We start from the raw sequence: 19738 nt of genomic DNA on the forward strand, positions 1-19738 counted from the left end.
TAACCCTAACATCTGGACAAACAATTACCTGAGAAATAAATAAATGTTTTATTCACCTTTCATAAAGATGTGTTTAATTGTTTGGGTTCCTCTTGAATTTAAAACCCTCCTGAATTATGAACATGGTTAAGCCTGTGTTAGTACTTAACAGAGAATACTCCATGCATCCACAGAGCCTTTCACCCCCCAAATACTGACATAATACTGTACTGTCATTCATTCAAAAGCTATTATTTTAAACATGGAACAACTCTCTGTCTTAATTTTGGCTAAACTTGATATCACTCGCCAGCAACTAGAGGGATGGTGTAAATCTTAGTGGGGAACTATGCAGGTAGCAGATGTACTCTAGTCTCCATGGTCCTTAGCAGAGTGGCCTACCTTTGTTGCTGATGATCTAAAGCCTGTTTTGTAACATACTTTAGTGTATGAGATATTTTTATGGTTGCATACAAGTTTTAAATACAAACTTGTTGTATTTCCATATGTTTTATGGTCCTTTTTGTAGACAGACCTCATATTATTTATTTATCATTAATGTACAACTTGTTATCGTCAATATATAGCTTAACTACCGACGGTATGACACTGAATTTTGATTCACTCACTAGTTGTATAATTAGTCTGTAAACTGCACGTGGGGCATCAAGAGTTGTTCATGAACATTTGGAAATGTAGACTTACAAACAAAACCAACCAAACATAAAAATGAAAACATTAATTAACCCCATTGGGATTCCAGGTTAGAAATGTTCCCCAGCAACCTAAGCTAGTTGGAAAGAGGAGACTTATGAATAAGGTGGCCACATTCAGTGACTTAGTTCTTACCCCATTGTACTCCAAAATTGTGGAAAGCTGCTCCTGATATCAATCACTGGATTGCCTGGACCAGATTTGATTATTTACAGGCTGCTGTCATATAGTGCCCCTCTCCCCAAAAGAAATACATATGGCACAACAATTCATGTTTCACCAACTTTCTGCCTCTGGGTATTTGTCAGGCTGAAGTTGAAACTACTGCACCAGAAAGCCAGGAGGTTGGGAAAACTAGAATTATCTCAGAGTGTGTTGTGTCCTGACAATCATCTTCCTAAAACAGCTTGAGCGACCACCTGACAATCCTCCTCTAGGCAACAATATCAGGAAACCCAATAATCTTGCATCAAGACAAATTCTGATTTTGTTCTACAGAACAGGTGGCATTGTGTCAGACCATGCCATCTGGCCAATCCTACATCCAGAAACTAATAAGCCTTATGGAACAATAACAGTTTGCAATAACAGAATACCATTAGATTGATTAGGCAATGTAGTTGATTACATCAAACAGGTGCTTCTTTCAGCAAACTTGTTTTCTTGATAAGTATTGCTTATATAAATTAATAAATACTGTTACACACAACTAATCATAACTGCACTATGGGATCTTAACATTAATTGGAGCACTTAACAATCAAGTTAAAACAATATCCCTAGAAACATATTGTATTATCAACAATATATAACTTAACATTCCTGAAACTGTGCCCAAATCTACATCCCTCAAGAATGGTCAAGTCAAACAGAAACGCCATACTCTTGTGTAGCTTCTGTTCAGATTGTATCAAAGTACATGATAATTTATAGATAATCTTTTTTAACAAACCGCCTACATTCAACCAACTAAAAGAGAGGCCATACAACCTTACTGCACAACCATATACACTGCATCAGTATATTTCTTTAACTGATTTTGGTCAAATTGTCATTCATTGTCTTGTTCTGCGAAGCTTGTATACATATCACTTTGTCTATTTCTTACAGAATCACGATACATTGATATTGTAATATGCAACAGAATATTTTATCAAAAAGACAATAGAAGGACACATGGTGGTTCCATGGAAAAAACAAACTCCTTAACCACGAAGTCAACCTTGACAAAAAAATGTTTGTCAAACTGCAGCCAGAATGTTGATGCGGCATCAATCATAATCAACTCACTCTTTCATCCTTTACAGACCCTTGCACATGAAATGTTAATCCTTAGATATTAACCATTCAGACTAACCAATTAAGAAGCAATGCATCGCATCTTGTGAGACTTATCTGATTACTAACATTTTTAACAGACTTGGCTTGCTAAACCCTTCAGTCTCATTACAGCTGGCCAATATTAATGAATCCTAACCCAGAGAATATAAATCTCTGACTAGGCAACAGGTAGGATATAAATATCCACAACAGTAATGCCAGAGCTTAAGCCTGCTCGGCCACCCAGCCCCCAAAGCATTTGACTGCCAGAAGAATTGGCCTCTGAGAACCATGGTAAACCAAGCGAAAATATGTTTTTTCATCCATTAGCACATTCCAGTAATAGTCGAGATAGCAGTAGCATCTTTGCATTAACCCCTTCGCCTCTGACCCCACGCTGACTTCCAACAAACACTTTAAGGGTTATCAAACCTGAGATAGGTGTAGGACTCCCTTCATAACAGTATCATCTCAATGGGTCTTTTCACCATTTAATGTGAGTCGGGGAAGCCTCCTTGTAGTTAAGGAGAGGTAAAGATTTGACACTGCTAGAGTTAAAGCGATTGGATATATCAGTGCTCAATAAACAGTCTGACACTTCCTACACAAAGATAAGAACTCCACAGGGAAACAGTATGTAGACTTTATTGTGTCGGGGATCATCACAACGAGTGAGTGAGTTTGGTTTAGCATTGATTTTAACAATATTTCAGTTTATATCACAGCATGTCAGTTTAATTTTATTGTTTTTTGTGTAGCACCACACTCAGCAATAATCCAGCTATATGACAGTCTGGACAGCAAACCCTGTGACTGATATTGTGAACAACGATCGACTATCAACCAAACCCAAACCGAGCCCGACCATCTGACCCACATGGTTGCCTATGACAACTAGCATAGGTTCATGGGTACCTATTCTAACACAAGGAGTTTCATTTTGGAGGGATCAGAGATGACATGATCAAAACCCTATGCTAGGCTGACAAATAAGGTATCTGAAAAAGGGGTGTGCACCCAGTGAATAACCCATCCACCAGTGACTTCCGTGATACCCACAAGAAAGGGTATGGTGCAGACAGACCACAGACCTTAATCAGGGCTAATCTGGGATTCAAACCTATCATGGAGTGCCCCATTCCATAAAGCGACCTTATCACTATGACTATCGGAAGCCCGTGTTAAAGTATTTGGAGTTACAATCTCCTTAGCGCTAAGATCGCTTTGTGGAGCGGGACCTAGAACTCCCAATAACATAAGTTGTACTACTCAGTATGCATGATACACTTTTGTAAAAGTCACCCATTTTTCATTATCCTCCTTCAGTAATTTCCAAAGATCAATTGCAAGAGAGCCAGTTATAATGAAACACCAGAAGTAACAAGGCAAATTTCAAAATCCCCTGAAGAATTAATGTCTCCCTCATATAGTCCGAGCCTGATGATACAGCTCCATTGGACATGATAACCTCCTTTCATTTCATCTTCCTTCATATGAAGACACAAGCTACTCTTGATACTGATCTCCTGCTAAAGGATCTGCAATGTTGCCAGGTCTGATACAAATTTAGCTGATTACAACTTTAAATCCCAAAATGGAAAACACAACTCTCTCCTTGACTAAATACAGATGGAGCCTTGATGCAAGTCTAGCTGTGAGGGGGATTCCCTGCATAGCTGACCACATTTCTCCTGTCCAGTGGTATCTAGGCTGACCAACACAGCACACCATCCATCACTGGCGGCTTCAAGAATGTGCAACATCAGACGGAAATAGAAACCGCTTGTTTCTCTTATATATATCAGGTGGCTAGTTGACCTTATTATGGGCGCACATATTTCAGGCGTAATTCTGGAATAGGTACTGCGCCACATGAAAACAAACAATAGTCAGGATCAGTTTGTAGTTCCTTTTTGTAGTCATATCTTATGTTTACCAGCACTGGATTGAAGAACAATGTTTAGCTCGTTTAAAGATGGTCCTGACTGCCACATAGATTAGTCTAACACTTCACTCTCCTCCTTCAACTTGGCAAAACTTGGATGTCATAATTAAAGAGACAGTTTTCTCATTAGACACAGCATGCTAAATAGGCAGTCTAGACAGACACCTGTTAAAGACAACCCGGTATAGTAGCAACCATTGATAGGACTCACACAAGTCCTCATCCAAATCAAAAGTTGAGGGCTTCCTAGGGCAAGGAACCACGGTCAAGGGATTTCCTTAACAGGACTATTCAGATTAGAAAATGTTTCTGGTTAATTTCCAATGATGAACAAGCTCATCTCTGGCTCAAAAAAAGATTGAACAAAATATTTGTTCAAGAAAGATATACAGCATCCCTCCATGAAAGTACAGCCTCGACTGCTGTTTTTTTTTCAGGACATTCCTCAGTTTAAGTTAATAACCAGTGAATGAAACTTCTTCCCATGATGCTGTCGGGCAGAGAACTGTTACTTCCCTATTAACGTGGGCGATGGTTGCTTTCTGTTTTTCAATGTTACTTCCAAGTATTTATAGCCCGGTGTAATTAAGTGCACTTAAGGCTTTCTGCTGTTTAACGAGGAAATAGTGTTGATGTGGCATAAAATTTCACAGAGCAACGTCCGATAGACTTGAAGTGTGCTATGTCCCAATGATAAGTGAGTGAGTGAGGTTTTACAGCAATTCATGTCATAGTTACACAATCACATGGCTGAGACACGAGGAATGGACTTCGTGTTCTCATGGGAATGGAACCCAGATTTGACATCCCTGAACACTTAGCTACCTTAACGGAGACTACATAATTAATATCAATTTATTTAACTACAATCTTGTCAAATTGTAGCTCATCAACTTCAGATTTGCATTTTTGAAGATGCAACAAAAGAGTGAGTGAGTGAGTGAGTGAGTGAGTGAGTGAGTGAGTGAGTGAGTGAGTGAGTGAGAGTGAGTGCGAGAGAGAGAGATAGTGAATGCTGTTATGCCACAGTCAGCAATGTTCTATCACAGAAGCCAGTACATATTCAAATCTGGTCCAGGTAAACCAGGTCTGAATGCACAACCAACATCATCAAGCGATCAACCATGTCAAAGACCCCCACCAACCAATCCCCATTACCTGGCCCTTCTGAGCATGATGTACCGACGATCTATTCTCACCTCTTAAAGCTAGTCTTCACCGTGCATGAGTGAGTGAGTCAGTTGGGGTTTGAACACTGTTTTGAACACTATTTCAGTTCCAACATGGTATGTAAGCGGGGGAAGTTGTTTGATAGGCATTAGAAGTTGACGGATGACAAAGTAGACACAATTTATGAATAACAACTTCTTTAATATTGTGAAGGCGACGATTCGGTATAGAAAAAAGAAAAGAAAGCCTGAATTGTACAGGTCTTCAAGGCTTACCACTTTGGGGAAAGCTCACGATTTTAGGTACGGTGCAGACAAACCCGGAATCGAACCCATGATCATGGACATCATGGTTCCATAGCAAGCGACAGAGTGAACTGAGACTGGGCTTCTCCTGCTCACCCGACCCCCAGTACATGACAGAAACAGTATGGCTACTTACAACTGGTTCTGGAGGACTTCCATCCCGACAGTGTCTCATTGAGGTGGAGGAACTCATCCTGTGCCAGCATCAGTCGCTGCTCCTTCACAGCATATATCTCCTTCTTGGCCTGGAAAAAAGTGATACAGGTAAACAACAGTTGTACTGCAAATAGTATCAGCATATATCTCCTTCTTGGCCTGGAAAGAATGCTTCCAGGTAAACAACAGTTGTATTACAAATGGTATCAAATACCCAATATCACAAGCCCATATGTTAGACTACATATCACCTAAGAAGAAATAGAAGAACCTTCTCGCCACTGGGAAGTTTATCAGTCCCAACTGGAATAGTGTTGAAATCCCACGCCAAGGCTTGTTGAGATAAATGTTATTTTATTTGGGACAGTCAATCCACATTTCTCCATAGCTGTGTGTCATTCACCAAATAATTTATTCAGTTATGATTAAATCCACCGATTACCTGACTGCTGCCAACACGTAGCTTCTTGCAAGGCTCCTACTGAGGCACAAAGTATGTGTTTGTGTGTCATGTAACGCAGCACTCAACAATATTCCTGCTACATGACACTGGCCTGTGAATAATCAAGCCTTGACCAGACAATCCAGTGATTGATATTGTCTGCAACGATCCACGCTGTCGGGGTATGAAGACACACCGCCTACCAAGTCACAGGTCTGACCACACGATCAACCACCCATTTTGGAGCGATGAGTACCGAAATGAAAATTGTCACATGACAAACAAGATGTCTGAAATAAGGGTGTCGACCCAGTGAATCACATGCTTTCATATTTTTTTTCTGTTTTTCACTTTAGGGAGATCTTTGCAATCTAATTAAAAACAGACATTAGGATGTCTCTACACATTCAACAAACACACATGCCTCTAACCAAAGTATTCAAACCTGTCCCTCTTGCATACTGTAACCAGCTTCACAAATATTGAATAATCAAAATAACATTACCCACTGGATCTACATGTTCTTTTACAATGTATGACAGGTAGAAAGAAGTATGAGAAACATCCTAATGGTGTTTATTAACACAGAAGCTCAACACATCCTTTCAGTTCTACATTTGAGTAGTCACCCTGAAGCTATCGCCCACACCACTGTTCAGGGTCCTTCAGAAAGGCGTGGGCCTATCACAATGGGCCTTAATGGCTGATGGCAATTGGTTGTGTCTGAATACACAAGCACAGACATCTAACAGGATGATACTGGTTTGTTCGGCCTTAATAAACATTATATATAAGCAGTCTGCAATCTAATCCACTTGTCTGAGTCAAATTCTGTTTGGTCAAGTCGGTTCTACGGGACTCAATCCAAAAAGTTTGAGAATCTGTACTTTACTCAAAAAGTGTTATCCCAAATATAACATTTGTTACATCTGACCACTGTTCCCAAGTAGGTTCTGCAAACAACAGTCACAAAACCTTACACTAAAACTTTGTCTGGTAGCCACGTTTTTTTGGCGCTGTTTGCAAGGTTCAAGTGGTGGCTGAATAATGTGCATATTCTTCAAAATATCTCACATATCTAATTGATTCCCCCCTACTAGTATATGACAATTTTATCGACCATGTTGTTAACAGAGCTACAGATAAGCAGCGTATTTGCATAAAATACCAGAAACGCATGTATTAATTGAAAAACTCAAATGTATAAAAACAGCACGCAAAAATACTCAATAAAGCCTTTTAAGAATGTATACAAAGAAGCTTATTTAGGAATTTATTTAGCTTATTTCCTTTCCGAGTCAATCCTATATATTTAAAAGTGTTACATCTAAAACATAATTTCGTTTTTTGTCAATCATAAAATGTTCGCTCATTTAGGGGGAAAAACAATAGAGTGACGGATAGATGAGTGAAAAAATATGAAAATGTAATAACCCAATTAAAATAGAAACCTTCGAGTAAAAACTCAATTGCTCAAAAAGTTGCTGGAGATCTGGTTACAACTTCGAAGTTACCATCAATCCTTTAATCTGTAGTGTACGTTTCCAAGAGTGAGAGAGTAACTCCAAACAATCTCAGTTATTTAAGTGATAGCATGAGGGCAAAACATTGTATGAACATCGTTGCAAGCTTCATGTTTACACTGACTTCATTATTGCACTGACAGCCAAACACCAACCCTCTGTAACGCAGAATAACTTGTTCATCAAAAGTTGTAGTTACATGAGAGTATGCTCAACTGGCTCTACAGGAACAGCATTCATAGTTTGAATACAACAAATAATATCATAAGTAGATGAAAAAGGTCTGAAACTACCTCAGTAAGTCAGTCATAGTGACAGGGAGGCATAATACATTAACAAATACAAGACGTCAAAATGGCCGAGACGATGAACGTGACAGGAGAGATATCCGAAGTTGTTAATGAACCTGAGTTTTAGTCAATTGATCAATTGGCCGATCATTGAAAGGTAATTATACAGATGTGTTAAATAGATAATAAGGTAAATTCATAGATTACTGAGGACTGTCACTTGTCAGACGAGACGCGGATCGAGTCCACAGACCTTGTATGGATGTGCATTTCTTCGTTTTATTAACTAGAATGGGTCGTAGTGAGGTTATTTTTGAACGAACATTCAGTAAAACTCTTATCCCAATCTATGCTAAAATGCACAGATCAAGATGAAAGCGTCTAAATTATCAGAAATAATGCTGTTGTATTTCTTCATGATAGGGAATATACCACAGGTTTCTCCAGAAATGTGGAATTGGCCAACTGTGGAAAACAGTCTCGTGAACGCAAAAATCCTTGATTCAAACACTTATGAACGTCAGTTTTATGGTCATATGACCGACCTCTCTTCCAATGGAAAAGCCCTAATATCATGTAAACTCCACATTAAAAAACTATATGACAGTGTACATATCCAAGAGGGAGTGAGTAACTCCAAACAATCTCAATTATATGACGATGTATGTGTATGAGACTTGTTTACAACATAAAAAATGTAAGTGTGATGAATGAAACTGCTCCATTGTTCCCCCTGATCTGGCTGCCTGTCAGTCCCACCATGAACAGAGACACACATACATCACAAAATGTCAGCCCCACAAGATAGATGGCCGCTGATCAATGGCAGGCCTCACTCTTGTCCTGTGTTCTAGGCTCTACCGGAGGTTAGTCCATAATTACATCTCATCAAAAACAATAATATCTCCATACACTTCCATCAGTGGATACGGCAAAGGTTACATCACGACAAACAAGTAAATTAATTTGATTATTTCCTCTTCTGTTGCAGTGTGTTAAAGTGACACGTCAACGTATTTATGAATTTTAGGAAATCCGTGTAATTCAGAAAATATATTTGAAATTGAAAGTATTAGGTATCAAAAGGAAATACAAAATCATTAAAACTGTCATTACTACCTAGTGAGTGAGTGAGTGAGTATTCTTAAATCGCACTGGCAATATTTCAGCCATAGTGATGAGATCAGTGATTTCTGTCTATAATCTTCAGGGATTCAAACCCACCACAATCCTTCAAACGTTGATCACCCACAAGTACTCTCCACATTCCAAAGGCCTAAAATGTGCTTCCGATTTCATAGCGCTTAAAGTAACATTCAGAAAATTTTATTAAATGTATTTCTGCCAAAAAACTTGTCATGTTATTTATAAGAATGTGAAAAAAATTATCAGGGTCATGTTTGAAACCACAAGATTGTGGATTCCAAATGGCTCATGTTGATTTTGAATATCAACCCTTCAAATTTCTGGAGTTGGGAGATGTCCATTATGAAGGCGGTATTTGTATTCAGCGATCTACTTTATCTCCATAACATCACTCCACTTTCATCACTGATGGTGTCAAGCCTGTATCAATAGGGAAGTGTTTGTGAAGCACACAAAGTGCAAGGATACAAGGTGGAAGTGGAAGTGCAAACAATTCTCAGCCTAATTGCTCACCTCCAGATCTTCTTGCGCTGTGACAAGATAGTCCTTTAGCATCAATTCCTGTTCTTTGCGCCATTGTAACCTTGGGTCTTCCAGCTGATTTGTTTCTGAATAACACAAAAGCAATAATTACACACCCACTTCACCTACTTAAATAATAATTCAAAGAAATAAGGTCAAAACACCACACTTGTCCATTTTGCCAACTTGCAAAATGTTTCTTCGATTTACAACGTCCTCAAGCCAGGACTCTGGTGAACAATCCATGGAATTTTTCTGTGCGCAAATTATATGTTGTGATAGGCTGTACAATGCAAAACACTCAATTGTTAAAAGCAGTCAATTTTACACGAAAATACCATTTACTTTGCAATAAACACACTGCATGTTGTTTATTTACGGAGCTGGGTGGTAATTCTTCAAATGCTACAAAAATGTCAGCAATATGTTACAAGATCGGACAGGAAGTTTTTTCAAGGGACACTGGTGACCTAAATATTTTTGCCAGGTAGCTACTGACATGGTTGAGGGAGCCTGGCCGAACAGTCTGGCCTACAGACAAAGACGCATAGCGCGACAATCAGGCAGTCCTAACACGTTAGTTATTTCAGCGAGGTGGCGTAAGGTTGGAGCAGCCATTGTACCACAAAGTGGGCACACACATAAATACACTGTTAGCAAGTTCAGCTTTTGTTCAACACTTGTAAGGCTCTTACTTGAAAATATTTTCGTTTCCCACGGAGGGAACATAAAAGACATCGAAGTGGCTTTGATCATGGTATATAGAGTTTTATTCAATACATGGGATATAAGTTCTAAGTGCGTAATACGGAATGGGGATCAACAGTCTTAGGGTGATAAGTAACTATACGACTGCCATATGCCATCTTAATATAACTGAGTACACTTAAGGAGTGCTTATATGTTTATTACATACCTGAAGGTTTGGACAAAACCTCATAGTGTTTGTAAGTGTTTACAATAAACACTCAGGGGTCATAAATTCATTACATACCTATGATACTGACCCTTTCAGCAACAGCATTAGTGCATTATAGTTTAGAACAGGCAAGCCATTCTGCTCAAATTAGCAGTTCAGTTGACCAAAGTTACAGAACAATGAATGAACCTATGCTAAACATTAATAAAAATATACCCATTAAACATCAAAAGTAGGTGCCTTCTTTTTAGGCAGTTAGATGATGTAGACCTAAGTCATGATATAATGTTTGAGCAAGATTCGGGACACACCAACTGTATTTATTGTACAGATTTACTTTGCCAGTTGGCAAGGAGCAAAAAAACAGATATGAATAAAAATGTATGTAAGGCTTTATATGAGGTGCAATTTTAATAAAATAAAGATGTTCAAAACTATATCTCAGGGAAACAGCATAAGTACACATTTGTCATGTATTCCTTTTTAATGTATCCAAATTTAGGAGAACATTTACTGTTAAATGAGAAAATAAATTTGCTGTGGCCTAAAAAAAAATCAGACACTAATGGAGCACTCCCCACTGTGATCAACTAACGTAAAAAACGTCTTCCTGGAATGAGTTCATGTGGCATGATCTCTTTTGATAAAATAAATTCAATGCATGTCACAATATTTAATTTTGGAAGTGAAACATTGCTTGCAGTTGTAGACAGCCTATCCCAGCATCTTGGGCGGACCGTACACAAACGTTCCTGCAAATTTATCAATGAGCTTGAGATAAGATCTCCTAACATCATGCTCTCATCCTGAAATACAGCATAAACATTTTTCTGGAAACATAGTAGTCGGCTGTTCATGAGATAGGGAGATTCAGATCGACTGACAAGTTTATCAAGTCCCTCAAAAGTGGGTTTGACAAGGAAACACTATATTTCCTTTACACTTATTTCATTCAAAGGCATTTCATATGTGACAAGAAATCACTGAAATTGATACCCAAGGGATAGACATAAAGGTATTCTTCTGGTCAGAAAGATGAATATTTGTTTTTTTACTTATCAGCATTATATCATATTGGGATGGGTACTGATGCTCACCTCCAAAATAAATGGAAACACACAGATCGTTGTGTAACTCATCTTTGATGTGAAGCAAATCACCGAGGTTTTATAAAAGTCATGTTTTGTTTGTTTGTTTGTTGTTTAATGCGGCGACTCAGCAATATTCCAGCTGTATGACGGTGAACTGTAAATAATCAAGTCTGGACCAGACAATCCAGTGATCGACATCATGAGCATCGATTCACGCAATTGGGATACGATAACATGCATCAACCAAGTCAGCGAGCCTAACCACCTGATCCCATTAGTCACTTCTTACGGCAAGCATGGGTTGCTGAAGACCTATACTACCCCAGGTCTTCACGGGTCAGACAGTCATATAATTGTGAAATTATCTGGACCAGGCAAACAACATCATCAGACTACGATGACCATCATGACACGCAATCAGCCACATCTAATCTATGGATTTCAGTCAGCTCTTATGCCAAGTATGAGGCACTGGGGACTGGTTCTGTCTAATCAAATGTTTTCCTTATTTCGGACAACTTGCTACAACTCCAAAAACTAACTCCAGAATCAAGGTCAGCCTTCCTTGTTCATACAAGTAACTCGGAGCCAAAAGGCATCAGTGTCAAAATTCGTGACATGGAACAGCAACTGAAATATCTAAAGAACTTAAAATTAAGTGGCTATGTTGATGTCCTTTCTGCCATTCACATGTATACGACTCAAATAAAAACTGCCTTACTTATCACACTGTTTGTAAGGATACTACTCAAGTTTAGATAGGGATAATCAGATTTCAGATATATCTAAATATACACTGGACATCATGAGAATCGGTTTTGTGTATCATGGAAATACAGAAATATCCCTATCAAAAGTGGAGTAGTATACAATAGGATAAGTAAGGCAATTTTAACAATGAAACAGTCTTCATTAAAACACTATTACGATTAAAATTTGTGAGGAGCCAAATGGCGACTTCTTGTCTCCTAGTTTGAAACAATAGCTTCAGCTTGAACGGAAGCCTGACAAAAACTGTTTCTATGACACACTGTTATCTTCATCAAACATTCAACTATCGAAACTTACGATTTATATGATTGATGTAGTATATTCCCACATTGGGGTCATATGACTCCTCCCAGCCAATGGGTAGTTCATCTCCAACACAGTCTGCAAATGTCTGAGGCTTTGTGTATCTGAAAAAAGACGAAGTAGGTTAAAAAAATATAATTGTGTGTTTGGAACAGTATTTCAGTCATATCCAATGTGTCAGTTTAATTTCAGAGGAAAAGTAATGTGTGTTAGTGAATATGGTTTTATACCAATCTTCCATCAATATGATGGCAGGGACACCTGAATGGGATTCACATGGTACTAAGTTTGGGAATCAAACCCAGGCCTTCAGCAAGACGAGCCAAACCACTCAACTATCCCCTCAAATAGCATCAACCTAACATCATGGAAAAACCTTGAGTTGACAATCATATGGGAGAATTTGAATCTTGAACACCTACAAATCTGGTCATCTAAGGGACACAACTCTGCTGTGATTAATGGGAGTTATGGTTCCTTTGACCAATACAGATTTATCGGCTCCAGTCGCTGATCACGTGGCAAGGGAAACGCACTGGACAAAATGGCGACCCTAAAACTCAACTGTTCTAGATATGTATCTGTACCCACAGTTGTTGTATCCTCAAGAAGGACACAAAGTCCACATGATGTACATACCCCAGTCACCAGCTGGTAACTGACAGAGAACTGGTGTGAAGCAGTGTGCAGATATGCTGCAGTGTCTCTACCCAGTAGCATGTCCTATGTCACATGTTTAGCAACAGTTCTTGTAGACCAGGATACAGACTTTTGGCCACATGTGATATATCTCACGTTTAATGTTAGTAAACTGAAAGGAAGTCTGTGCTGATAACAACTTCTGATTTCTTAAACTTCAATACAGATCAAGCTCATCATGCTGCAACGATGTAACAAACTGTGATATTCATTCCTGATAAGCCCCCAGTTACCTGTCAGAACAAGGCCCAACAAGGTCCAACAAGGCCCAATGTAGAATCATCTTTGTTAAGGATTTCAGTCACACATAACAAAACTCTCCCCAGTCATTTTTCATCATGAGTCTTCTTTCATTTTGAATTACAACATTGTCTCATGCACCAGAAACAAAACAAAAGTTTACAAAATATTGTTTTTCAAGAATAGAACTAAAATGCCCAGCAGGTCTGATACACTGGGTGGGGGAACCCAGCATAAAATATGAGAGTAAATCTCTGCCAAATCCTACCCCTCCCACTGAATCCCAACTTTACTTCACTAGCCTGCTACAGGACTGTTGACTTTGGTTTCCCCTTTTTACCTCTATATTGCTGCCAAAATCACAACACAAACACCAGCAGTTATCACAGTGATCCACCCAGTAGGACATGACGGGGTGGTGTAACATTCCGTATCAGTCAGTCATGTCCTCACTGCACACGGGCCTGCACCAATACAGACCAATTTTGATCTGGCAGCAAAGAAGTTCATGTTTACATCTCTGTCATAACACTTGTATCCATTCTTTCACATTTGTGTTGACACATACGATTTCTTCTCATCTCACACCCACTCACAGTAAACTAGGCCGTCAAGTTCACCTGGACTACTTGGGCTATTGTCACCTGTAAAGTGATACTTAAAATGTCAACAACAAAATAACGGGCAATACTGGTGTTATTCCCACATGCAAGTGACAATGTAACAATGCCTGGCAGTGGGATACAAGTGCAAATCATTTACTGTAAACGCAAGCCAGGTGTTTGTCAGATTACCCTACAAACAAGGTGAAGTTCAAACTCTCACATTTTAAAAATTGACAATTATGTATTTCAGTGTAACCTTCGGTTTACACTTTAGTGCAAACTGTAGCTCTGAACGGATAGTGTCTCCGTTAATCAGGATGCACATTTGCTACCCATCAGAATAATTAACTGGAACTTGATACACATAGCCGAAATATTACATCAATGTCAAACTTAAGCAAGGCCAAAAGCTTAAACTGTTTGTTCTTCTTAGATGCTGAAAGAATGTGGGGAAAGGTGGGTAGACAAGTAAATATTCACACACTTTGTTCGAATTACCATATCTTGATACAAATACAGTAAACAAAGAACCACATTATACACATTGAGACTCCCCGAGGAGTACTTGATCACGTCAGTCCCCAGCATAAGGTCAAACGATTGTAAGCATTCAGAAAACATACTGATGTGATACTCAAGAACCTATAAAAACTCCTAGCAGACTAGCAGTAGAACACTAGAATCAGCCTAGTTTACACCCAACAAATAATTACCTTTTAATTTGAAACCTAATATTCCTAAAAAAGAACTCTTGGAAGATAAAACAAACATACTGAAAATAGACTGCACAAGAAGTGAATAATGATGAAAACACAGCTCATATACAACAACCCTGTAGTACGCACACTCCTTCATCCACAGAACACCTCCTGATCCACTCTCTCCTTCATCCACAGAACACCTCCTCCCGCACACTCCTTCATCCACAGAACACATCCTCCCGCACACTCCTTCATCCACAGAACACCTCCTGATCCACTCTCTCCTTCATCCACAGAACACATCCTCCTGTTCCACTCTCTCCTTCATCCACAGAACACCTCCTGTTCCACTCTCTCCTTCATCCACAGAACAGTTCCACTCTCTCCTTCATCCACAGAACACCTCTTCCTGTTCCACTCTCTCCTTCATCCACAGAACACCTCCTGTTCCACTCTCTCCTTCATCCACAGAACACATCCTCCTGTTCCACTCTCTCCTTCATCCACAGAACACCTCCTCCCGCACACTCCTTCATCCACAGAACACATCCTCCTGTTCCACTCTCTCCTTCATCCACAGAACACCTCTTCCTGTTCCACTCTTTCCTTCATCCACAGAACACCTCCTCCCGCACACTCCTTCACCCACAGAACACCTCCTGTTCCACTCTCCTCATCAGTTTCAAAAAGTCATGTTTATGTTTCATTAATAACTCACCTTATTTATAGACAATAAATGGGTAAATCAGGTTCAATGACTCTATGAACAGTATTCCAGTTCTATCATGGCGTGTCATCTTAATTTGGGAGGAAAACCCAAAGTGATGCAGGTCTTGGATGTTTACTTTGGTGAAACCCATGAGCATGTATATGGTGTCAACTAACCTAGAAACATAATCGGGGTGAACTGAGATTCGAAACCGCGATCATAGGTTTCTGGAGTGCACAAGGGATGCAACTCTGCACAACAAATTGCGTCACCATGGACAACTGGGCCATTATTTAGATAAAATCTTGCACTTCCTTTATAACCAGCCCTACCTCTTCTCCACAAAGTCCCCCTTCAAACTACAACATGTTTATAGCAGCTGTAACTACTTGTTGATACAAGTAATTGGTGATAAAGTGAAACTGAGGCACCATTCCCAGCCAGCTACCAGCTGTCTTCCCTCCCTCCCTCCCTCCATCTTTCTCTCCACAGTCTCTCTTTGTAAACAAGCAGTATAACTAAACTAGCAGTAAAACTGTAAAATAGTGATATAACTGTAACCTAGCAAATAACTGTTAACTAGCGGTATAACTGTAAACTAGTGGTATAAATGTAGCCTAGTAGTATAACTGTAAACTAGCAGTATAGCTGTAAAATAGTGATATAACTGTAACCTAGCAGTATAACTGTAATTTAGTCTAAACTAGCGGTATAACTGTTAACTAGCAGTACAACTGTAAACTAGTGGTATAACAGTAACCAAGCGGTATAACTGTAACCTGGCAGTTTTACTGTATACTAGCAGTATAACTGTAACCTGGCAGTATAACTGTAACCTGGCAGTATAACTGTAACCTAGCGGTATAACTGCAAACTAGCAGAACTGTTTAAAGGGACACGAAGCAACCTTGGCAGAACAGTCTCCACTGCATATACCTGCAGAATGCACTTGACCTCATTCTGACTTCCAACCACTTTTGTTATGGACTGATATTCAGTGCATCCTTCCCGTGCCAGCTTGTTATGAAAACATGAGGGGTGGCATCGATTAGTCCTAATTTGTTGTATACAATGCGGCTTTACACATTATCCCTGAGGCTCATTCACATCATAAAGGATACCTGGTCCACACTGAACCTGTCTTCATGATACACAGACGTTATCCCCATAGGTAAAATCTTGCAAGACCTTTATTCTTGACCACTTTAAGTGGATGAACATATCATGTCCTGTTGGATATCAGAACTGTCAACTCTCCTGCATTTTGTGGGAGACTCCCATTTCATTCATTTCAAAATCCGCCTCCATTGTTCCACAAGTAAAAGGTGAGGTGAAATGGGGTTTAACGTCGCGTCCAAGATTATTGCACATATATAGTGACCTTCATGCACATGTGTGTGTGTGTGTGGCTGCTTGTACTAGTCTGGACTGATGCCGATTTATAGTGCTAGCTCACTGAGATATCATGTCGCAGTTTAACATAAATACCCCACTCCGACACAATATACTGACTCCGAGCCGACCAGTCCTTGTTTTAGCCCCTTAATGCCAAGCGCCAGACAGGGTAACAATAAGTACCATCTTTTAACGTCTTTTGCTATGACGTGGTCGGGGATCGAACCCCGGACCTTCCGCTTGCCAGGCGAACACTCTACCATTAGACCACTGAGGCAGTCTCCACAAGTTAAAAACAAAGAACAACAACAATTATTGAATTCTACAAGTAAGATTTCCAATTAAATCTGTATGCATACATGCATGTGATACCTCCAACCTGTCTGGGAGGCTCCCGGATTAGCGACCCTCATTGCGGTCACCTGCCGGGGGCCCAGTTTGCTCTGGATGGCCCTTTGTCTTGTAATCAACTGATGATTAAATCCATATGGTGAACGATTTAACAATTTAAACTGTAAAATAAAAATTTGAATAGTCCTAACAGGTGCCTGAAGGGTTGAACTTGAAATGAATAATCAGCCGAGTACTTATTGAAATGAATTGTTCTCTTCATGTTCTTAGCGTCTTTATTCCTCCATAATTTAACAACATACATATATGTGGCTGACCCAAATCAAATACCATCAAACACTTTGAAATGAAAACAAAATAAGACCAGGAAGTGCCGTCTTCAGACACAAATACTATGCATGACTGGTTGATTCGGTAATTGAAATAACAATTACACGATCAGGTTGCCTCCTAGGGTATTTTTCAAAGTGCAAAGTGCAAGTTTAAATAAAAAAATCTTTTATTTGACTGATATCGTGACTCGTCTGCACAGAAATATCAACACACTGATCAGTGTGATTTCGCAAGAATGCATCATGTGATTATTTTACACAAATTGATTGGCTTAAAGGTTGCTAGCGTCCAAGAACGGTAATCTAATTTGCATACAAGAGTATTAGTCAACCAATGAGATTAATACAAGTCGAGGTCAGAAATAACGATAACGAGACACATTTCATTTATAAACATTATAGCACTTCCTAAGGATATCATGACAAACTATCAACTAAGTCTCCGAGCATACTTCATGACCAGCATAGCTTCTTTGGCACCAATTCTAATCCAGAATCCCCACAAGGAAATTTGTCTATGACAGTCAAATAATATATCAGTATAAATCAGCATCTAACATTTATTGCTTTCAATTTTCTGTCAAAATAACACGTTCTTTCACAGCAATAGGAGTCATCACTCATGTCTGTTGAGTTATCTCTCATGTCAGTTGAGTTATCTCCCATGTGTGTTGAGTTATCTCCCATGCCTATGGTGTTATCTCCCCTTTGAGTATGCAATGGTGGCCTCTGGTCTACTACGTTGATGCAGACAATGATAACCCATATTGTCTAAATAAGCACCTGTCAACATGCCAAGCATTCCTCAACTTCTGTTGACAACCACTGATAAATATAGCCCTGAATTACACAATATCTAAAGCTATCAAGTATGCCCCCATATTTTAGGCATGTCATTCACAGTCTGAGGACAAAGTGCTGGAGCAGGGTAATAATTCAAAGTGAAATAATGGTGTCACCCAAGACATTAAACACCGGTTATTATCTGAATACATGCATGATGCTAATGCATTAGCTTGCTGGAACTGGCAATGTAGAGAACTGGTGACTCCAAATAGTCGAAATGTCAAACTGTTAATTTCTGTCAGGATAGTTGACTATCAGATACTGAACATCTGATACACGAGTGAGTGAGTTGGGTTTTACACCACTTATAGAAGTTTTCCAGCAATATCACTCCAGGGAACACCAAAAATGGTTTTCACACGTTGTAACCATGTTAGATTGCTAAATTGCAGCCTTTGGCGTTACTGATGCCTTCATGTAAAGGCCTTCAAAACTAGGCTATCCAACATCCCTTGAAAAACCATGAAACACAACAAAGTGTTGGAATTAACTCGAAACAATTACTAGCCTAAGATAAAATTCCCCTGTAATGTTAAACCAATGGGAAAATTTGTACAAGCCCCAGGCTAGCGGGCAAATGGGCTGGCGGGCAAGCAGGCTTGTGTTAAGTTTTAGCAATGATTACAAACGCTGATATTTACATTCTTCTTTGATTTTCTTTGTATGGAAATGTGACCAGATGTGATTTGAGGAACCATTTTGATTTTTGCTGGTGCTGGCAAAAATGGCCCTATGCAAAACTAAAGACTCCTGCTTCTGTGTTCATACCAATAACAACTGCCAAATAAAATGCCAAAATTATATCGAGTGAGTTAGTATGGTTTTACACAGTTTTAGCAATATTCCCACAATATCACTACGGGGGACACCAGAAATGGGCTTCACACATTGTACCTATGTGAGGAACCGAACCCGGATCTTTGTCATGACGAGCAAACACATTTATCACCAGGCAACCCCACTGCCCCAAATATATATAAGAATTTCAGCATATAAACTTTCCCAATGAACTGATTATCAACCGAAAGAAAGTGTTTTCAGTATCTGACAACCATTTTTATACATCATCGTGCAAAGTTATTCAGTAAACAACTACTAAAGACACCTTTTTACCACAAGGTATGTTCAAGGTTACAGATGCCAGGATCACAGAACAAGGAAGGTATGTACAGTGCTGCACAACAGTCGCAGAAAATGATCCTCATCCCAAGAAAAGAATGCAACCGAATACCAGGCTGTCAATATGATCCCCACACTCAACTGC

General features: G+C 39.3%; 1 protein-coding gene across 3 annotated transcripts in view; it reads right to left on the bottom strand.

Moving 5' to 3' along the window:
- LOC139450730 (protein WWC2-like) overlaps positions 1-19738 on the bottom strand; it is an 89983-nt gene that overhangs the window by 54165 nt on the left and 16080 nt on the right. For all 3 annotated transcript variants that reach the window (XM_071232535.1, XM_071232536.1, XM_071232534.1), the window contains exons 2-4: positions 12591-12700; positions 9504-9598; positions 5570-5678 (exon numbers count right to left, since the gene is read on the bottom strand). In XM_071232535.1, coding sequence (XP_071088636.1) covers positions 5570-5678; positions 9504-9598; positions 12591-12700 — 314 coding nt within the window. The remainder of the gene's footprint in view (positions 1-5569; positions 5679-9503; positions 9599-12590; positions 12701-19738) is intronic.

The sequence above is a fragment of the Haliotis cracherodii genome, unplaced genomic scaffold (assembly GCF_022045235.1).
Source record: "Haliotis cracherodii isolate W230 unplaced genomic scaffold, xgHalCrac1.p SCAF_8, whole genome shotgun sequence".
Lineage (NCBI taxonomy): Eukaryota > Metazoa > Mollusca > Gastropoda > Lepetellida > Haliotidae > Haliotis > Haliotis cracherodii.